This window comes from Typopeltis vanoorti, chromosome 15 (genome assembly GCF_054136105.1).
Source record: "Typopeltis vanoorti isolate ZY-2024b chromosome 15, IOZ_Tvanoo_1.0, whole genome shotgun sequence".
NCBI lineage: Eukaryota > Metazoa > Arthropoda > Arachnida > Uropygi > Thelyphonidae > Typopeltis > Typopeltis vanoorti.
Window position 1 is genome coordinate 110,665,624 of NC_143563.1, and position 22,592 is coordinate 110,688,215.

The 22,592-nt window shown below is 35.9% G+C and overlaps 1 protein-coding gene across 2 annotated transcripts in view; it reads right to left on the minus strand.

Annotated features, from left to right (window-relative positions):
• LOC150099077 (activin receptor type-1-like) overlaps positions 1 to 22,592 on the minus strand; it is a 201,119-nt gene that overhangs the window by 107,000 nt on the left and 71,527 nt on the right. For both annotated transcript variants that reach the window (XM_090404904.1, XM_090404905.1), the window contains exon 3: positions 16,795 to 17,002. In XM_090404904.1, coding sequence (XP_090261030.1) covers positions 16,795 to 17,002 — 208 coding nt within the window. The remainder of the gene's footprint in view (positions 1 to 16,794; positions 17,003 to 22,592) is intronic.

The window sequence follows — 22,592 nt, forward strand, 5'->3', positions numbered from 1 at the left end:
CTCCATAAAAAAGTTGGCCAAGGGTGGGGAGAGAGGTGAAGCCATGGCTGTCCCCTCTATTTGTTTGTAGACTTTTCCTTACCAAACAAAATAGCGTTACACGTTACCAAACAAACTTAAGATGAAAGAATCATGCCGAATTCTTTGGGGGTTACAATCTTCGTGCGAGGTCTCACAGAAGGTGTAATAAGGGACAGAGCCAAGCGTATAGGGCTTCCCAGATCCAGAAGTCACTAGAGAGAGAGAGGACTTCCCGTTTCCAGACGTTGCCAGAGAGGAGCTTCCTGGTTCCAGTCTTAAGAGAAGGCTTCGAGTTGCCAAAAGGAGATGTTCCAATCACCGGAGAAAAGCTTACAGGCCAAAGAGAAATCCTGGTTGACAGCAATTCAAGTTAGTGGAGGTGGCAGAAAAAAGAGGCAGTCGTCCAGGCATTATTGGCGAGCCAAAGCAGAGGAGAAAAGGCGAGAGAAATTACCTGAAGCACCTTTGCTCGGAAGTTTTTCTTTTCGCCGTGGGAGAATAACTTTTTGCCGGAGCTGCATATGAGTATCGCAGGGCGCAGTTCACAGTCCGCTATTTTCCCAATGAGATATTTCTGAAGCCAGATTTCCTGAAGGAGGCTCAAGATCTGAGATGAAAGAATTGCCTTAGAACTTTTTGTGCAAGACCTTTGACTGAATGTGTGATACAGAGCTTTTGTAAGTTATATACCTTTGTACAATTCCTCTTATAACGTGTTTTAGTTAAATTAAGATTTGACTTAAAAGATTTAATTTAGGACAATTAAGATTTAGATTAACAGTAACAAGAAGTGTCATTAAAAGAATCTATTGGCATATTTGAAGTTGATATACAGTTTGTAAAAGTAACTTAACAGAGAGTTAGCTAAGCTCTTTGCACGTATACTAGAAGTTTAATAAGTGGAAATTGTAAACAGAGTAAATAAGTTTCTGAGTTAAAGAAAGTTTTTACGGTCATTTTGAAACACGTTCCAGAGACAACAGAGGTTTTTTTGTGTGCTGCTGCTGTTTGTATTAATTAGTTGGGTAAGAGCAGTTTGTATATCAAATAAATAGAGCATTTGAATTTCAAGTTTATTATTATTTATAAATTAAATTGATTTTTCAGTTCATTTTTTTGTGCATCAAGATTCTAGTCATTTTAGAGTAAAATGTTAAGTAAAAAAGTGGATGTTAGTGAGCAGAGCAAGTTATCGTTACTATTTATTGCCTCTACATTTTAACTAAAGCTGGAATTATTATGCTTATTACTGCAAACTTAAAAAAATCAAAGCTGAAGTTGAATAAATCTTGTAATTAATAAATAAATGTTGTAATTCCATAAATATGATGATTTTTGCTATAATTTTTATTACCGTAAATTCAAAATTTTTATTTTTAGTGAGAATATCTGAACTTTACAGTTCATGAAGTAACAATTTTTCTTCATTAGCAAGCTTAATTTGATTGCATTTAAATTCTTTAAAAAAAAAAAAAATCTTTTATCCTTATACTAAATTATTACCATACCTTTTAATATTTTTTCGGTATTCGGAATTTTTGTAGCAACTATGATGCTTGTCAAACAAAATCAACAATCAACACTGCAATTGAAATCTTTCACAGAAAGATTTTTCTGTGAAATACAAAATTACAAAAGATTTAGAATTACATTAAAAGATTTTAAACTATTTAGAAAATTTAATATTAAATATAAAGTATCGTAGAAGATACATAATTATTTATAATTCATCGATATAAGTTTGTCATTTATTTATATAAAATGACTTACAAGGTTGCTAGTTTAATATTACCAAGATTTTTTTAATATTAATATTTATTGTATACATGTGAAATTCGTTTATATTTTTGGGAAGAGACACAATAAATAAATTGTGCACCAACAAGGGTCAAATATCGTAGAACAGTAAAGGAAATTCCAAAAAAACGGTAATTAAACTGATAGTTTAGTTACCGTTATTTGGCTAGTACTTGTAAAGCAGTATACTGTATACAAGTGTATATAATCTAATTATATGGTTAAAGTAGTTGTTGCAGTCAGTAAGAATATAATATTTAATTAATCATTATTCTTATTTTACTGTTACTCGTTTATTTTAAAAAATCAAGATACTACTGTTTCTATTTTTGTATTTTTTAAGCTTTTAACATAATTGTTTATTTTGGATTTAATAAATATTTATTTCGCTTTTGATAGATTAATACACATAATGATGCCAAGAAAATATGAACCCGGAGCTAGTAAAAGAAAACGACTTAGAGAAAATGAAAAACAAATAAATAGTCAAAAGGGGACAATTTCGTCTTTCTTGCGTTCTGAAAATGAAGAATTTCGTAGAACTGAAGTTATACTTCACAGTTCTCAGAATGAAAACGAAACATTGGTATCATTATCAGGCAGAGATGAAAGTAAAAATGAAGAACATCAAAATGATGTGGAAAACAGGAGAGAAAGAAGTAAATGAAACAAATCAAGAGGATTCTGAAAAAAATTTTCAATCGGAGTCTATACTTACCAGCAAACAAGCTATCTCTTATCCTACCAATATAGCAGTGTGGCCACTTACTATTAATGAACAGTTTATCGAGCATATTTTAATAAATATGCCCCAGAATGTTGGTAAAATCGAAAATTTAAAAAAAGAATACACAGAACGCAATAGAATATATGTCAGAAACGTAAATATATCACATTTTTACTGTAAAAAGCGAACAAAGGAGAGTGGCTAATTTTTTCAGAAACTAGCAAAGCAATTTACTGCTTTGCTAGTAAATTACTTTGTTTTATTGACTTGGGTTTTATCGACTGGGGAAATATAACACGAACCTTATGTGATCACAAGCATTCTACTGAGCATATACGAGCGATGTGCACATATCGCAAAAGAAAATCAAGTTCGGTAAATAGTCGAATTGATCAAATAAATACAATCTGAAGAAAATTATCGGAGAGAGGCTTTAAAAAGAATAATAGCTACCATTAAGTTATTGAGTAAACTAGGGCTAGCATTTAGAGGAAATACAAATGATATTTTTTCTGATTCTTGCGGAAATTATTTATCATGTTTACATTATTTAAGTGAATTTCATGATTTTTTTAAAACAACACATGAAAATGTATGCCAACTGTGGTTCAAATTATCTTTCTTACCATACTTGTGATGAATTCATAGCGTTAATAGCTAAAAAAACAAGAGATTTAATAATATCAGAAATTAAGGAAGCTGCTTATTTTGCAATAATACTCAATTCAATGCCAGCCATTGCCCATAATGACCAACTAGCAATGATATTTAGGTATGTTGCCGCAAATTCTGACATTAGAGAAACATTTATCGGGTTCATCACAATTACAGAACATAATTCCTTATATTTAGAAGAGGTAGTATTAAAAAAATTAGAAGAATTATCTTTGGATATAAAAATGTGCAGAGGACAAAGCAATGATAATGCTGCCAATATGAAAGGTATCTATACAGGTTTATAAGCTAGGCTGAAAAAACGTATTTCATTATATACCGTGCTTTAGTCATTCCTTAAATTTAATTGGCAACTAAGCCGTAGAATCTTGTCAGAGGTGTACAATATTTTTGTTTTATTCAAAATGTATATAATTACTTTTCATCTTCCACAAGAAGATGGGGTATACTCATTAAACATTTAGAAAAAAAAATCTTTAACAGTTAAAAGACTAAGTGAAACGAGGTGGTCCGCAAGTGCTGACGCTATATTGACTTTGAAACGTGGATATAAACAAATTAAAGACACATTACTTGAACAATCCATTTCTCCTCATGAAAAACCTACAGGGTGTTCGGGATAAATTTGACAGTTTCGTAAGGAAAAAGAAAATCTTCTTTGTATCTATTAAATTTAATGAATTGACAAAAAAACATTACAGGCAGAGTTAATTACAATACTATCAACAAGATTTACTCAAAATAACCACCATTAGCATCGATCACAGCTTCAATTCTGCTTCGGAACCTCGAACAAGCTGATGCTACAGTCTCCCTGGGAAGGGCCGCAAAAACTGTTTTAATTTTATCCATTAACTGGGCTTTTGTATTACTGGAAGTGCGATTGGTGTCTTTTTTCAACTGCGCCCCATACAAAATAATCCATGGGGTTAAGGTCTGGGGAGTTTGGAGGCCAAACATTTGGACTGGTGAAGTCGTAGAAATTTTCAGACAACCATTTTTGACTTTTCCCAGAGGTGTGGCAAGGGGCCGAATCCTGCTGCCATACATACGGCCTACCATTGGCTACCCTTGTTATCCAGGGCTTGACTACAGTTAGCAACTCCATGAACAAAGCCCGAATTCCAATGCCAGGGTTCTTCAACACCTGTTCCTGCAGATTTGCGAGGAATTCTGCTGTACGAACGCAATCAGATCGTCTGCTAGGGATCTTTCTTCTTGCTACATCCTCGTAGTCACCATTGCAAGTCTCTAGTTCATGCCTGATTGTTTTTACTGTATTCAGGGAGCATTGGGCAGCAGTCGTAATATCCTTATTTTGATGGCGGGCACGAATCATCATGATACAAGTTATTCTCTTCCATGATTCAGGTGGGTTCCAGCTATCCATCCTTTCTGACATCTTGTATATGAATGAAGAAGGGTCCAAACTTTTAAATGAAGAGAAGTGTGTGTTAATACATGTAACTTACGGAAAAATATAATTAATTATAAATATGTCAAATTTATCCCGAACACCCTGTATTTCTAAATTAGAGAGCTCATCATTGGCTGAACATTTTGACAAACCAGAAACAGCAATTTTAACAGATATGTGGGACAAAATTTTACAACGAATAAATGCTACTAGTAAATGTCTACAAGATCCCGATATGGATTTGTTTTTAGCTAATAATTTGTTACACTCTTTAGTTGATTTTTTAGATATAAGAAATAGTTTTGCTGCTGTAAATGAAGAAGCAAATTTATTAACAGATGAGACAAAATTTAAAGATAAAAAGGAAAGAGTTAAAAACGAAAAGAAATGAGTGACGAAGTTTCACAATCTAACAATGAGATTATATTACATGGGAAAGAAAATTTCGCTGCGAACACTTTTAATGTCATTTGCGATAAGCTAATTTTGGAAATTAATGAAAGAACAAAAAACTATTTCAACATATTAGATATGTCTGGCATTTTTTGAAGGAAGATCACGTCCACGCAGTTAGCCTAGTGGCTATGCGCTTCGCAACCATATGCCTGGGGAAGGAGTGTCCTAGGTTCGATTCCCATCGGTGACGTGAGGAGCTGAAGGATCTTCCTCAGCCATAGCCAAGTTAGCCAGTCTTGGGCGTGGACAGCAGGGTTTTTTCCCCAGTTTATTCTGGGGTTTTTCATCCCGCAAAGCAGGCAAACTGGCCTTGAGAACTCAACACTACAGGCCATAGGATACACCGGGGCTTAAGGCTGACCACCTTATCCTGTAAACGGAGTGAGGTCCGATGATCAATGGACCCTCGACACCGCAAGGTAAAAGAGGGTATAAGGAAGATGATGATGATGAGATATAGATCAAGACAAGTACAAGACTAGTATTGATAAAATTTTAAAAGCTTATGGGACTGATATTGATCCAGAAAAATTTACTAATGAAGTTAAGCAATTTTTAATAATGATAAAAAAAGAAAATTCTTCAATTAAAAATACGTACAAATTTATAAACGATGGGTTAAGGTCTACTTTTCCGAACTTAGATCCTTATTTTTTATTTTTGACGATGCCTATTTCAAATGCAAGTGCTGAATGCTCATTTTCAGTGTTGAAACGAATAAAAAATTATTTAAGAAGCAACTTGCCAAAATAAAACAAGTGACCTGTCATTATTATGCATTGAATCAGATGTAATGGACTTGATCAATTATGACATTATAAATATATTTGCTAAAACTAAAGCCAAAAAAAAAAACAAACTTTTAGTTATTAATTTTTGTATTTAAATTTGAACTGATTTATTTTTATGCTTTTTTTAAGATATGTATACCAATGTTGTATTGTGCTATTAAAATGAGTTATTATGGAAATGTTGACTTTTATTTTTAAACTATAAAAATGCTTATTTTTGAGGGACTCATAAAGATGTTGTGCCTCTGGCCTCCAGAAGTATAAATGCGGCCCTGTGATTAGGGCATTGTCATTTGAAAAGATAAGTTTAGCCCTGTTATGTAGTGTTTTAATGACTCCATATTGTTGTGTGTGTGTGGGGGGGAACTGTTGGTGGATGTATCTGCCTGCGTGGGTGGGTTTTCTATAAACTGAGAAAACTATGGTTCCATCAGGCTGGTGGGTGACTAGTGTGTCTAAGAAGGGAAGGCAATTGTTTTTTTTCTTCTTCCAGGGTGAACATGATTCTGGGTGTTGGTTGTTTAAGTGTGTTAGGAAGGAAAGGAGTGCATCAGAGCCATATGGCCAAAGAGCGAACACATCATCAACATAGCAAAGCCATATGGTTGGTTTTTTATGGGGCAGAGTTTCAGGCTTTCTCATCAAAAGTCTCCATAAAAAAGTTGGCCAAAGGTGGGGAGAGTGGTGAACCCATGGTTGTCCCCACTATTTGTTTGCAGAATTTTCTTTGCCAAACAAAACAGCCCGAGTTCATTGTGAACTGAAATAGGGCTGTGATATCGGGAGGATATTTAGCTTGGATTAGCTCTAAGGATTCTTTGAGTGGGTCATTTGTGAATAAGGAGGACACATCAAAATTGACCATTGAGTCAGTGTGTTGAAGTGTAATGCTATTTTGTTTGGTAAGGAAAAGTCTACAAACAAATAGAGGGGACAGCCATGGCTTCACCTCTCTCCCCACCCTTGGCCAACTTTTTTATGGAGACTTTTGAAGAGAAAGCCTAAAACTGTGCCCCACAAAAACCAACCATACGGCTTCGCTATGTTGTTGATGTGTTCGCTATTTGGCCACGTGGCTCTGATGCACTCCTCTCCTTCCTAACACACTTAAACAACCAACACTCCAGAATCAAGTTCACCCTGGAAGAAGAAAAAAACAATTGCCTTTCCTTCTTAGACACACTAGTCACACGCCAGCCTGATGGAACCTTGGTTTTTTCAGTTTATACTAGTAAATTTACTATTTACTAGTTTATAGAAAAGTTCAGAATAAACTGAACTTTTCTATAAACTGATGTATCGAGTTGGTTACAATCTGCATCAGAATATTTTAATATTTTAACAAATTTATTAAGAGCCCCAGTTTGTTTCTTAATAACTGCTTCTTTCGCAGCATGACGCTTACGATTTTGTGCACCAGATAACTTTTTTTAAATTTTTGATTCCATTTCTATTTTAAATCCCAAAGAAATTATTATACAACACAACACAGAGATGAAATAATATTCCGCACTGTGCTGCTGTCAGTAGCCTACTGAGATGCATACCATATGACTGGCTAACTAGGAACAAATATTTTGTACGAAAATTCGTTTCTGCGCATAAAAACTGTTCACCGTTTCACTTTAAATAGACTGCAGTAGACACACCATTCTGCAGGCAAGTTTAGCCTGCTCTCGCTGCAAAATTGTAAACAGCCGGCTGATCAAAGAGGCGCTAATATACAATTTTTTTTAAATTTTTATTCAGTATATCTGGCCTTATTTATTTTAATATTGATCATTCTAAGAATTTTTTGTTTTTATGATAAAAAGTTTGTTTTTTAAAAATGAACTTATGAACCATTCCATTCCCTGGTAGTGGCGCCCACATGCCTGCTTCCGCCGGCCCTGATTATGTATATGAATGTATTTTATGGGGATAATTAGCATAGAAATGGAATAGATTAGGATGCAAGTGGGGTGGTTGAAACTGAGGGGTACATGCAGTAAGCGGTAATAAAGGTGATTGGCAAGGACAGGTGGTGGGAAAAATCACTACTAATGGGTTTGGGTAGGACTGGTTACAGACCTAAAAGTGAACTGCTGTGTTTATTTGCTCCAAAATCATTGGAATAAGTGAAACATAGTTGAATGAAGATGATATTCTAATGAGAATAGAAATGGAAAGATACGGTGTTTTTTTGCAAGGATAGATAGAACAAGAAGGGAAGGGCAGTTGATAACTGGGGAATTATGTCCACAGGAGGTAGATATATGAATGAGGGAAATCGTGGCAATGGTTTTGAGGCAGTGTGGTTTGAGGTGGAGGTTGATGGGAAGAGACATTTGGCTGGATGTTGCCATAAGCCAGGAAATGTGGAGGGTGCTGATGAAGAAATGTATAAGCAACTTTGGTTAGTGAACAAGGAAAGGGTGATTATTATGGATGATTTTAATTATGCTGGTATAGATTAGAATGAAGAGAGAGTATTTGGGAATAAGTAAAATGAATTTTGCAAGTTCTTGAGAGACAACTATCTCAGGCAATATGTAAAGGAGGGCATGCAAGGATCAAGAGTTTTGGATCTGATCATTTCATTGGAGGATGTAATTATGAGTAGGGTTCTGCACATCCCTCCAGTTAGTGAGAGTGATCACATGGGTTGTGGCTAGTCATATGAAGACTTCTGTGAGGAAAGGATATACATGAGAGTACAAGACTGGTGATTATGCCAAGCTTAGGAAACAACTTGGAGCTACAGCATGGAATGAGGAGTTGAGTGATAAGGAAATAAATGCTGCTTGGGAACTGCCAAAGAAATACATGACCTCATCAATGTGTGAATGTATTCTGAAGGTCAAAATACTGAATAAGGTAGGTGTAAAATGGATGAACAAGGGGATTAAGCTTGAAATCTGGAAGAGGAAGGCACTTTAGAGTGCACAAGATGAATAATAGTAATAATTAGTTGCATAAAGAGTATAAAAAGCAGGCCAGGTTAGTGACTCAGTTGGTAAGGACAACAAAAGTGCAGTATAAGTAGAATTAGCAAATCAGGCCAAGGAAAACTCTCGTGAGTTCTTTCCATACGTGGCAAGTAAAAGGAAGCATGATTATGGTAAGATGTTAATGGATGAAAGTGGGAGATTGGTGATTGCTGCAAAGGACATAGTTGAGGTGCTCAGTACACAGTTCATCAGGGTGTCATCCTCAGTGTGAAATCAGAATGAAATGAAATGAGAGAAGACTTAATGGTGAGCGAGCAAGAGGTATATGATGAGTTAAGTATGCTAAATGCCAATAAGGCAATAGGACTTGATGACATATCACCACGTGTCTTGGGGGAATGTTCCAGGGAGTTAGCATCAGCACAAGCTCCAAAGGAGTGAAAGGAAGGCAAAATTGTTCCACTTCACAAAGGTAATGATAAGGCTAAGGCAACAAATTATAGACCGATCTGTATATTTGGAGTTGTAGGGTTTATTTGTTTATTTTATTATGGAGAATCAATCAACGAGAGGTTGGTCAACCTGTAGTACGTGAGTACTGTGAATGGGCAATAAGGAACTTATTCCAGAGAAGCAAATAGTTGTGATATATTTGTACCAAGAGAGATTTAAGATGAGAGTAATTTCAAAGAATGTGAATCTCATCTTGAATAGAGATTCGAGTATTGCCAAGGGTAAGAATGAAGAACAGTTTTTTTTTTTTTTTTTTTTTTTGTGAAAAACAATGCAGCGATGTGTTTTGTTGGTTGAAGTTGATAATGTTATCCAAACCCCATTGATGAATACTTTGAAGATTGGAATTTAATGTAGTAAAGGTTATATTTCTGTAGCTTGTAGCAATTTGCAGGGTTTGTCAAAAGAAAAGGAGGAGTGTAATGTGCTATCATCAGCAAAACTGTGTAGTAGATTGGCAGTTGGCTGGAATAGATTGTTTATGTATACAAGGAAGAGAGTGGGCAAGAGAACAAAGCTTTGTGGGACCCCAGCATTAGTTGTAGATATAGGAAATAAGAAGCCATCCACCATCACTTGATGCCAGCATCTGGCCAGAAAGCTGACTAGCCAATTGCAGAAGTCAGGGGCAGACCGAATGATGGGAGTTTTCCTAATAGGCCTTTGTGCCAAATGCTGTCAAAAGCATTGGAGATATCAAGAGCAACTGAAATTTGCCCAACCTTTCCAAGGTGTTTGTCTCAAGATGGGTGATGTAGGTTAGTAGATCCTCTGTTGATAAACAGTGATGAAATCCATACGTCAGTCATTTATCAGATGAGAGTCTTTAAGGTAGTGTAAGAGTTGGCCATTAATGGTTCTCCCCATTACTTTAGAAAGAATTGAGATGAGAGAAATTGGACAGTAGTTTGAAGGTAAGAATTTGTCACCCTTCTTAGGAACAGGTTGTATATGGGCTAGTTTCCAGACTGCAGGATAGATACCAGTGAAATAAGAAAGTGTGAACAGGTGGCATAGAGTAGGAATCAGTTCTGGGAGACAGATCTTTAGAACAACTGGAGGGATGCCATTAGGGCTGGGAGATTTTTTTTGGTATCCAGTTTGAGCAAAATTTTTCTAATCTCTTTCTGGTAAAAGATTAAATGCAGCATTAAGTGTTGGGTGCTTCGAATGGTTGAAGGACATTTACCACGATCAGCTATGCAACAGTTGGAGAAGTAGGAAGACAGGAGGTTGGCTTTTACTGTGGGTGAAGATGCAACAGTACCATCTGGGTGTAGTAGTGGTGGGAGTAGTTGGGCAGAGATATGGCCAACAGCTTTGGCTAGAGCCCAGAAGGGATGGCTGCCATTTGGGCAGCCATGCCCAAATGGCAGCTATGCAAGTTTCATGCTTTCAGCTCTCTCAAAATTAGTTTTTGATGTGATCATTTTCAGTGATAATTTTTTTGCAGCTATTTTGGGCTTTGGTATAGGCTGTAGGAGTTTTGGATGCAAGCCTGTTGTGGTATGCCTGACTCTTTTTTTGTATAGCTGTTGCACACCTATGGGAGTACCAAGGTTTAATTAAAGGAGAAGAATTTACGTTGGAGCGAAGAAAAAATGTTTCCATACTGATGAGTCTTATTTTGGAGATTCTTTCTGCATACAAGTTTGGTTTGAGTGACTGTAAACAGTAACCTGACTAAGGAAGTGAGGCACAGAAGTTGTGAAGATTGTCCCTACTTGGCTTTCTGGTAATGCCATACGACATATGAGGCGAGTGTTTGGGTATGTGTTGCTCTATTGGAGAGAGAGATTTGCATTACACTGTGGTCTGAGCTGCCTAGAGGACAGACAACATTCACAGCATACTTGAATGGATTGCTGGTAAGGAAGAGGTCTAAAGTGTTTCGGGAGTGATTGGGATTGTCTGGTATTCTGGTAGGCATGTGGACAATTTGAGTGAAACCATTTGTGATTGCAGAAGTCTAGGCCTCTCTACCTGCTTGATCTGTACAATTGGAAGCATGCAGCAAGTTAGTGTTGTGGACATTGAAGTTCCCGAGGATGATGACTTCACTGTTTGGAGAGTTGGATTGGAGAAAAGTCAACATTTAAGTAAAGGTGATTGAAGAGTTCAGGGTGGTTGTTGGCATTAGGATTGCAGCAGAGACACCATATGTATTTGGTAGAATAGGGCAGGGTGGTTTCTAGCTAAAGGAGATCAAAATTGGGAGATTCCAGGTTGGATACTCTCTGGCATGATATATCAGAGTGAACATTTGTGCAGATCCCACCTCTGAGACAAAAGGAGTTAAAGAGTGTGTAGTTGGGAAAAGAGAGATGGGTAGTGTCTGAGGAGGTTGAGATCTGAGTTTCTGTCAGGAAGAGTAGGTGAGGTTTTGCACAAAGATGATGAACGGGAACATAATTAAGGTTAGAAATGAAGTTGCATATATTTGTGAAATGTATCCGAATAATTCTATGAAGTCTGTTCATGATCACATGGGTCCCACACATTTCCTATGTAATGTTTGGGATTTTCACACTGGTTGTTTACAGAGTTCAATTTTCTCATAAGTCCATGATTGTCCAAGTTTCTTCTCCACTTTGACATTTCTTTTCCAGTTCTTTTTTTAATTACTGTTTTTTTTTTTTTGCACTGTGCATTGGTCAGATCTTTCCTGGTTCATATATATGATTCGGGGCTGTGCCTTCCATCTTGCTGTTCACGGCCAACTGGTTTGTCAGGGTATTGCAAGTTACTTGTGTGGGAAGTTTGTTCCATCTCTCTGTGTAATTGTGGGAGTGAAATAGTGATGATTTTCTTGGGGTCAAAACTGAATTGTTCAGAGAGCCTGCATATGTCATTTAGTGTTGTGTTAGTTTCAAAATAGAAGTTTAGGATGGTGGCATTGTACTTCTTATTTTCTGTCTCAACTATGTCTTGAACTGATGAAGCAATGAGATTGCAAAGCTTACTGGCATTGATGCCGACCGTGGATTGCTTCGAGCTTTTTTAGATTGTGTCTATTTTCCGGGAGAAGGTTTTGTTAAGCACGATAAGGTGCTGTTCCAGGCTATCCATGTGCTTGCTGAGATTTAGGAGTTGTTTAATCATGGGAAGGCATAGGAAACAGAAAAATAATGGCTGACCGAGAGTGTTTAGGAGTTGGAGCTCCAGTTCTTCAATTTTGGCACAAATGACAATGGGTCCACTGGCAACAAAAAATCTCAAAGTAACCTTTTCCTTTTCCGTAATGTCTAGCTTGTAGCTTCAGTATTTTCAAGCTTCAAGAGTTCTATTTATGGCAGTAAGATTCGTAGTGCTTCGTCATCGCTCTGTTTTGATGTTGCCATTTTTGCTTCGTGCTGAAGGCATGGTCACAGGTTGCCTGCTAATGATTCCTAGGCCCAATAAAGTTGTAGTTAAGGTAATGGAGAGGTTAGTGGATATAGGACAGAAAAGTGGGTTGATAACAGTGGTATTCTTTGTGCTTGTCAGCATGTATTTGGTAAATGGAGGTTGTGTTTTACAAACTTGCTCTTATGTACTATAACAAGGTGAAGAATGTATTGGAGATGCATATACAGTGGTATACTTAGATTTTGCAAAGGCTTTTGATAGATTGCCACACCACAAGTTGGTCACTCAACTGAAGCAGACGAGATTGGATGATAGACTAGTGAGTTGGATAGGTGAATCTCTATCAGATAGGTATCAGCAAGCTGTGTATGGGAGAGGTATTACCTTGAAAAAGGAAAGTCATTAGTGGTGTGCTGCAAGGGTGTGTGACTACTGTTATATTTAATTTGTATATTAATGTCGCAGTGCTTCCATAGTGCAATTGGAAGAACAGCAGAACATTGCGCCCTTCGATTGGAAAAGACCTGGGTTTGATTCTCGTCATGATGAGGGGAATCCTTATGGGCTTTTTCAACTGAAGGTGAGTTAGCTGATCTCATACAGAGATAGCAGGGTTTTTTCTCCCAGAAACTTGGATTTTTCATCCCGCGTACAGACAAATTGGCCTTCAGTACAGATGCAATTTACAGATAAAAAATGCTCTTGTTGGTGATGATGGGTGATAGATGGAGTTGATGGTAGCAGTGTCATAGTAAGGGAATTAAGTAGTAGTGGAGAGTATGAGATGCATTTAGTGAAGTGGAGTAGATTGCCCTAGCAGTGTCATAGTAAGGGAATTAAGTAGTAGTGGAGAGTATGAGATGCATTTAGTGAAGTGGAGTAGATTGCCCTACTGCAAAGATGTGAACTAGCAGGAGGAACTGAATAGATTGTATGAGTGGGCAATGGTATGGAACTGTAAAGTCAATGTTACCAAGTGTAAGGTTCTGACATCTTGTAGGAAACAATCGGATGCAAAATATACACTTGGAGGGGAAATTTTGGAGGAAGTTGGGGAGATGAGAGACCTTGGAGGGGTGTTAATAAGGATCTGAAATTCAGATATCACATGGCACAAGTTGTGAAACCATCACATCAAATTATGGCAATAATGCAGAGGACCTGGTTCCACTGTATTGTGCATATATTTGGTCCTGTTTTCAAGGTGATGAGGATATGGCAGAAAGGGTCCAGAGATGACTCAGGTTGTAACTGTTTGGGATGTGGGATATGAGAACAGATTGAGGGAATGCAGTTTGCAAAGCCTTTAAATAGGAGGAAGAGAGGGGATATGATTGAGACATTTAAGTTGGTAAAGGATTGTTACCAGGCTAATGTGGAAGAAATTTTTTGTAGAATGGGGTAGAACAAGAGGCATAAGGAGACTAGGAGAGTGGTTGGTCAGTGGAATGCTTTTGCCTGACATCATGCTGAATGCAAATACATTGAATGAGTTTAATGCATGGTGTGATGGGTTTTGTGTGTAACAGTGTTTGTCTCCCATACGGAGACGAATGCTTATCCCATACTCAAGTTTACAGTGGTTTAAGCAATTTCAAAGTGGTTGTGAGATGCTTGAGGATGACAAAAAGCAGGGCCATCCAAAAACTTGACTGAGTAAAGTTAACATCCAAAAAGTGTGCGATTTCATTAAACAAAACCCCAAATCATCCATGAGATTGATTAAAGATGAATTGGGGATTCCAAAATCAACTGTGCACAACATTTTGACTGAGTCTGGGTCTTCGTAAATTGAATTCACGATTTGTTCCCCACAAGTTGACAGATACCAAAAAAATGTATCGAACTGAACACTGCAAGGACCTCATTAAAACCATTCATAATGACTCAAACTTCCTTGAAATGATCGTTACTGGTGACAAAAAGTGGTGTTTTGAGTATGAGCTCGAAACAATGTGCCAGAGTGCTGAGGTGGAGATCACAGAAGAGGGACATTCGAAAAAAGTTGCTTGGAGAAGTCAAAAGTAAAGACAATGCTGATTTGTTTCTATGATTCCAAGGGCATTATCCACAAAGAATTCCTTCCACCTGGCCAAACGGTCAATGGTGAGTTTTATCTCGAAGTTTGAAGCAATTGATAGCAAGAATTCATCGCGTACGGCATGAATATCGTGATACAGCAGCTGATTACTTTTGCATGATAATGCATCATCTCATTGTTCGAACATTGTGAGACAGTTTTTGAGCAAAAACCAAGTTTGTGTTGGATCACTCGCCGTATTCACCTGATTTAGCACCATGTGACTTCTTTCTCTTCCCCCGACTTCATTTGCCGATGAAAGGAAAGCGATACAACACCACTGAAAAAGTTCAAGCGGCAGTAACCACGACCCTCAACAGTATCCCAAAAACCAATATAAAAAACTCATTTAACAAATTAATTGACCATGCCAAATGCTGTATCATAGCTGAGGGAGAGTGTATTGATTGAAATAAATGATTTGAACAATTATAATTGGCCTGTGTTTTATTTTCTATCAAAAGTTCGGTTTCTTTTTGGACAGAGGTTGTAAATGTGACTGATAATAATCTCAATGTCACTGTTGTTCGTTGAGTCAATGGACGATGGAATTAAGTTTTCTTTTGTAAATATTGCACTACCATATTAATCATGGGGTATCTCTTTGATGAACCTCCCACAATGAGTCTTTAGATTCCATGGAAGTCTGGTAGTGGTAATAATAATAATATTCCCATTAAATCATAAAGAAGTTAGTGTTTATGTAACAATTCCTCATTCATTCTTGCAGCAGTAGAGAATTAATATCCTTTTTCTGTAATTCTTTTCTTCTTGCACAATCAGCACATTCAATGATTAAAAGAAAAGGTATAATAGAGTAAGGTTTGCTACAGGCAAATATGTACCCAATAATTTCAATAATAATTGCAATCCCAATGTCTACAGCTAATAATCATGTGGACATTTATAACAGGCTTAATTGGGGAGAGTGGAGGAAGAACCATTTAAAGAACTTGATAATCTTACATTATATCTTTCTATTCTTTGTAAAGGCTTGCTAATCTATTAATCTTGTTTTTGGAAATCACCTGGAATAAGTAATTTCAAAGTTTATGTAAAATCTGCATTCCCAAACCTGCAGATGTCATTTCACATTTTTTATACAGAAAAATATGAAATATTGTATTATAGTATTTTAAGTTTTTTTTCTTAAATGTAAATCTAATAAAGTATCTGATTATTTCATAAAAGTAACAAATGACTAGAGCTGTGTTTTTGTACATAATAATGTTTGACTAAATTACCATTATATGGCTTTAATGAGACTTGGTTGACAGCAAATGACATAGTGGTTACAGGAACAGATGGAGAAGTATTTTCAGGGAAGAGAGAGAGAGAGTGAAAATAGGTTGCAGGGGAGGTACTTCTGATGATAGCAGATGAACTGCAGCAAAAAATAGAGGTCAACAGGTGGCAAGAAATGTAGAAGGAAATGCACTGAAGCAATCTGGTATGAGATATAGGCCAACAGGAAAAAATATATATACAGCTACAGTAGTTACAGCTATATGCTGGGGAGATGCATTGGAAGATATGGATGATGTGTACTGGCAAATTAGCATAATGATTATAATGGAGGATTTCAATTATGGTGATATAAATTGGAGGGAAGAAAGATTACATGGCTGGAAGGAAATGGAATTTATATGTCTACTAAGAGGTAACTGTTTGAAACAGCATGTGATGGATGTGACTGAAGGTTGCCAAATGTGGAATTCTCATTTAAGAAAGCATATATGTGGAACTAAAGGGTAGTTGATTACAACAAGCTTACAATGACAATCTTAGAAGGCAGCTTAAAGCAGTGTCGTACAATAAGAAAATGAAAAAATAAAGATTTTAGCAGTGCCTTGAACATGGTCAAGGCTGTCTGGAGGAAGCAACATCAGACCATATACCCAGGATCAAGCAGATAAATTAGGTTAGTGTTAGATGGATGAATAGTATCATTAAGCAAGAGCTGAAAAAAATCCATTATCTAAAACATTATGGTTTTACAAAATGTGTGCAAAACTTTTTTTATTCTCTGAAAGACTTACCAAGTAATGGTTTAGGGGTGATTAGTGGGAATGATCCATTATTACAAAAGTTTCCTTTACAGCAATGTGCACTATACTGTCCTGAGCGAGGTCTACTGCCTGTGTGATGTTTTGTACTACAAAGCATATTCAGTCGATCTTCAAAGACAACACATCCTTTATGATGCCCGAGATCACCATAAGAATTTATTACACTGAAGCTATAACACTAAAATAAAACAAGTTATTGGACACTAATATTATCAAGTCAATATATAAATTACTGCATTTTTACAATATAACTAATGTCTTGTATATATATAACATGAGTAGTAATTGGGACATTTAATACACTGTGTTAAACATATTACAATTTTCAAAGAAAATCTGAACCATTTTACTGGGCAAGTTTTTTCAGGTAATAAATTTTTAGCACAACTGAAAATTCTTTTCTATTTGTGATTTAGAACTCAAAGGTTTCCTTCTTTAATGTGGAACTTTTATACTGTATTCTAAAGTAGTAGACATTTTTAATTTAATTTTAGCACAGACTTAGAGTATACACATGTTGGAAGTTTATTTTACACTTGGTTAGACTATAATAAATTTAGTTTAATCCTTTATCCAAGTGTAAGCAAATAAAGTTTGCACCTGAACTTAAACTAACTGCCCACAAACTAGATTCTTATAGCTATTTTTCATGTCAGGATAATAATATGTTTAAAAAAACTGAATAAATTCCAATTAATTCTATTTCTTATGCCCTGGCTGACTATTTAGGTGCATTTGGAATAGTATGTCCTGAACACTGCTACATCCGTCCATTTATGCGAATGACAATTTTGCAGTCTGGTGTTTCGTTGATGTTTTTCTTCCAAGAATTAATTCCATCATCCAAGAATCAAATTCTCTCTCTCCAAGCAGAAATCAACAATAGCTTCCTCTCCTCAGATGTTCTTATCCTAAGACTATTAGGCTATCTTAGTCTGCAGTTTTCAATCAACAGAAAGAAAACAAACTTCAATAGATTGATACTACTTTTCATTGTTGTCCTTCTCGTGGTTACAACTAGGTTCTCATTTGGAAAAATAAGATCCTAGTTGTAATCCAGGATCTCATTACAACATGAGATCCTAGATTACAACAATCAACAATCTTCTTTGTTCTCCTAAAGAGATCATTTCTATTCTGTATGCAAAGAGTGTATCAGAAAAAACCATCCAGGCTAATGCATATTTCGTCTCATTCCATCTTGTTCACATGTAACATTTTTGCTCTCTCCAAAAAAATCAACTGCTTTATCTATCCCATCTAAATGTATAGTATTATTATTTATATGGGCACTCTATGGAGTCAAAAGATTCATAACAGGAGACCTGCTCTATCCATTTACACAATACCTATCATACATCTCTATAAATCTATTCACTGTTGAGGTGCTCACAACCACCTCCAGAAATCCATTCCACTCATTCACCACTATCCAAGTAAAGCATCTAGTCTGCACACCCTTACTAATCACACTTTTACACAACTTCCAAGTGTGACCCTTTGCTTTCCCCCTGCTTCCGACGTATTGAAAATTTTCTTCTGTGTCAATCTTCCAGAATTCCTTTAGTAACTTATGTTCCTATCATATTTCCTCTCCTCTGCCTGTCAGCTAAACTCTGCAACTCACACACCCTCAATCTGTCCTCATAGGGAATTCCACAGAACTGTTACCAGTTGGTCACTCATCTTGGAATCCTCTCCACCATATCCTGATCCCCAAGAAATGCAGATGACCAAATCTGTGCACAGTAGTCAACAAGTGGTTGAATCATAGTTTTATGAAGAGGGATAATAATAACCTCTCTATCTTTACTTGTCAATGTGTTCTTCAGCATCCAAGTAATCCTCTGAGCTATTTTGCCAACTCTTCAATATGTTCTCTGAATTTCAAATCTCTATTGACCATCACCCCCAAATCCTTAGCCTAATCAATTTTCTGTAAACTAGTACCATCAATAGGATACCAAGCGTGTAATCTTTTCATCCAGAAGTGCATTACCTTACATTTCAGAACATTGAATTGACAACCACTGTCCTTTGTCCAAACTGCCAATTTCCTTAAATCATCCTGCAAGATATCTACATCATCTTTATCAACTATTGCCCTCCCTAGTTTTGCATCATCAGCAAACAACTGAATATCAACCCTTAAATCTTCTGCTATATCATTAATGTATAAATTAAAGATATGGAATTGGAGGTTGATAATGAAGAAGTAGAGAAGCTGGTGGAAGAACTCTCAAATGAAGACCTTACAGAGCAATGGTGTTCAACCTTTTTTACTATGCGAGCTACTTTTCTATAAAAAGTTATTCGCCGATCTACTCTCTTATATAGATCATGTTCCCCCAACCTGATATCTGATTATGCACAAATAAACAACTAAAAAAAAAATACATCTAAAAACTTTATGTATTTAAAAATTTATTTATCACTTTTAATTATTTTAATACAACAACAACAACAAAAAAAAAAATAAATATATTGGAATAAAATATTTATTTCTCTATTTTGGAAAACCAAAGTTAGAAAAAACAACAGATTGATTACAAACTCACAAGTTACAGGAAATGCTGGTTGATTAAAAAAAAAAAAAAAAAACTTAATGTGAAATTTGGCATTGTTTGGACCTCACAATATTTTCATAGTCAAGTTGATATGAAGAAGTGGCCAATCACAGACAATCATCCAAACAATCATTTGTAATTTAGTTTCTTAATTGATTTTTTATGACGGCCATATTTAAAAAAACGGATTCTGACAAGCATGTCAAGCCAAAACATAAATTCTTCGCGCAATATCAGTTAATATTGGGAATTTTTCATGTGCATACTTCCAAATGACTTCATTGTTTATTGATTTTAAATGTAAACTATTCTGAATGTTTATTATCTCAAGTTCTACTTCAGCTTGGTTTATATCAAACAGCCCACTAATTTTATTTGAAATTTCTGTGATGTTCAAGTTTTCTTGAAATGGATAATTGATAAAAGATACAATCATTTCAGTTTTATTAAAATCTTTAAATCTTGAATTTATTTCTTCCTCAACTAATTCTATTTCACGAATAAATTCTTTTAAATCATAGCGAAGCATTTCTTGATTTTGTTCAAAAAATTTTAATAAATATGGGAGATGTCTAAATTCGCAGTCATTTATATTTTTCTTTAATAAAAGTAAGTATTGTTGGAAAGTTTTTATTGAACTTAACATGTCAATTAAATTTTTATCTCTATCTTGTAACTGTAAATTTAAATTGCTTAATTTCATACAGAAATCTACTAAAAATGATAAGTGTAACAACCATCTTTTATGACTCAATTGTGGATAAATATCTCGTTTTTCATCAAGAAAAATTTTTATATCGTTAATTAATAGAAGAAATCTTTCTAAAAATTGACTTCTGCCGAACATTATTGTACAACAGAAGTTCCCTATCATCATCTGCCTGTAATTTAAATAACCGGCGTTGCAGGGATTTTCCTCGAACAGAATTTACAATTTTAAATGTAATATCTAAAACATCTTTTGTGTTTAATCTTTTACTACACGGTATTTGTTGGTGAATAATACAGTGGTATGTTAAAAAATCTGGATATTTGTCATAGTTTTTACATAATGAAATGAGGACTGATTTATTACCTATCATTGCAGGGGCATCATCAGTAGTAATAGACACAAGTTTAAAAAGCGGAAGTTTGTGTTGTTTCACAAATTCATCAAATGCCAAAAAAACATCTTCTCCCCTAGTCCTAACCAATAATGGTATAATTTTCAAAAGTTCTTTACTTGAATAATCTTGAAATACCATGCGAATAAATACCATTAACTGAGCAATATCAGTGAAGTTGTTTGATTCATCACATTGTAATGAAAACGCAACACACTGGTAAATGTCTGACATTAACCTGGCCTGGAAACTTTTCTCCGGCAATTTGAAACCTTGTCTGCAGCCTAGAAGTAGTCTCTCTCTCTAGCGACGTCTCAAACAGAGAAGCTCCTTTCTGGAAGCAGAAAACTCCTCTATCAAGCAACGTGGATCCGGGCAGTCTTTGACAGCAATTCTGGAACTGGGATCCCTTCAGTCCCTTATTATTAGGTTTCCTCTGAGACCTCGCATGAAGTTTGGCAATCCCCAAAGAATTGGTATGAGTCTTTCATATTAAGTTTCAAGTTTGCACACCTTTTGTTCTCCTCTGCTTTCTTTTGATTGCAAGTTGCCGGACATCGGAAAGTTGTTTGAACTCTTTCTGACTGACTTCGGAGATGTTTACACTTAGAGCCTGCAAGCCTTTCTCATACATACAAGTTTCAATAACAATCTTTCTAATGCTGCCATGTACAGCTTCGGCAACAAAAACATTGCCTTTGTTTTTAACACTCTAACATATTCTTATTAAAGCAGTATATACAGTTAGCTTCAAAAGAGTTATTTACAAAAACATCTAATACAAACTATACCGAGACAAACAAAGTATTTTTTTTTACAATATTTACATGGGACTTAACCTAAGTAAAAAATCGACGAAATGTGCTTTGGAATATTTAATATTTAAGCTACAATCGAGTTTTTACACTTTGCTTATAATCGTATTAACTCGGCTCACTGTTCGACTTTCACCAATCCAAATTAATTCATTTACCCGGACTTATAAGAAAATTACTGATTTGACAATTTTAACAAAAAATATATAAACAATAGCAATACACTTAAAGCGAATTAAAAATAATACAAAATAACGATAAATAAAATATGTTTTCAGTTTTAATTAAATTTGTAAGGAGGAATACACAAGAGATTGACCAAAAATCGCGATCGATGGGTTGAACACCCCTGTTATAGAGCATAAAAAGTTGCAGAAGAAGAAGAAGAAAGAAAAAAGCAGAAGAGTAAGAAGCAAAAACAGAAGTTTACAGTGAAAAAATTGGTTCAGGAATCTCTTTTAATAAGTAAGTTCATTTTTTTTTTTTTTTTTTTGAAGAAATAGACCCCAATATAGAGATTTAGCAAAGTGTTGTCAGAATCGGCTGACAACACTTTCAGATTCAGGATTGGCTGTCTGATAGGTATCAGAGAGTTGTGTATGGTGGAGCAGTTTCAAGGAGACAGAAGGTTACAAGTGGGATCCCACAGGGCTCAGTACTAGGACCTATATTGTTTAACCTTTATATCAATGACATTGCCAGTGGATTGCAAGGGGATATTCAGTTGTTTGCAGATGATGCGAAGCTGGGAAGGATTATTAATAATAGTGCAGATGTGGTAGCCCTGCAAGAGGATTTGAATAAGCTAGATAGGTGGGCAAATGAATGGGGGTATCAGTTTAATGCAGCAAAATGTAAGGTCTTGAGGTTTGGGAAACATCGATGGGATGCAGCATACTCTATGGGAGGAGTTATACTGGAGGAAGTTGGGGAGACAAGAGATCTGGGGCTGATTATTGATAGAAACCTGAAGTTTAGGGGACATATTGCAAAGGTGGTGAAGGTAACACAGAGGATTGCTGCAATTATGAGAAGGACACTGACCTGCAGAGATAAGAGGGTTATCATTCCGTTGTATAAGTATCTGATCAGACCACACTTGGATTATTGTTCTCAGATTTGGTCCCCAGGATTTGAAGGGGATAAATTAACTGTGGAAAAGATACAAAGACGGATGACAAAGATGGTCTCAGGACTGTACAAGGATAGTTATGAGAATCGGCTGAGGGAATGTGGACTGCAGAGTTCAGCGGATAGAAGAAGGAGAGGTGATATGATTGAGA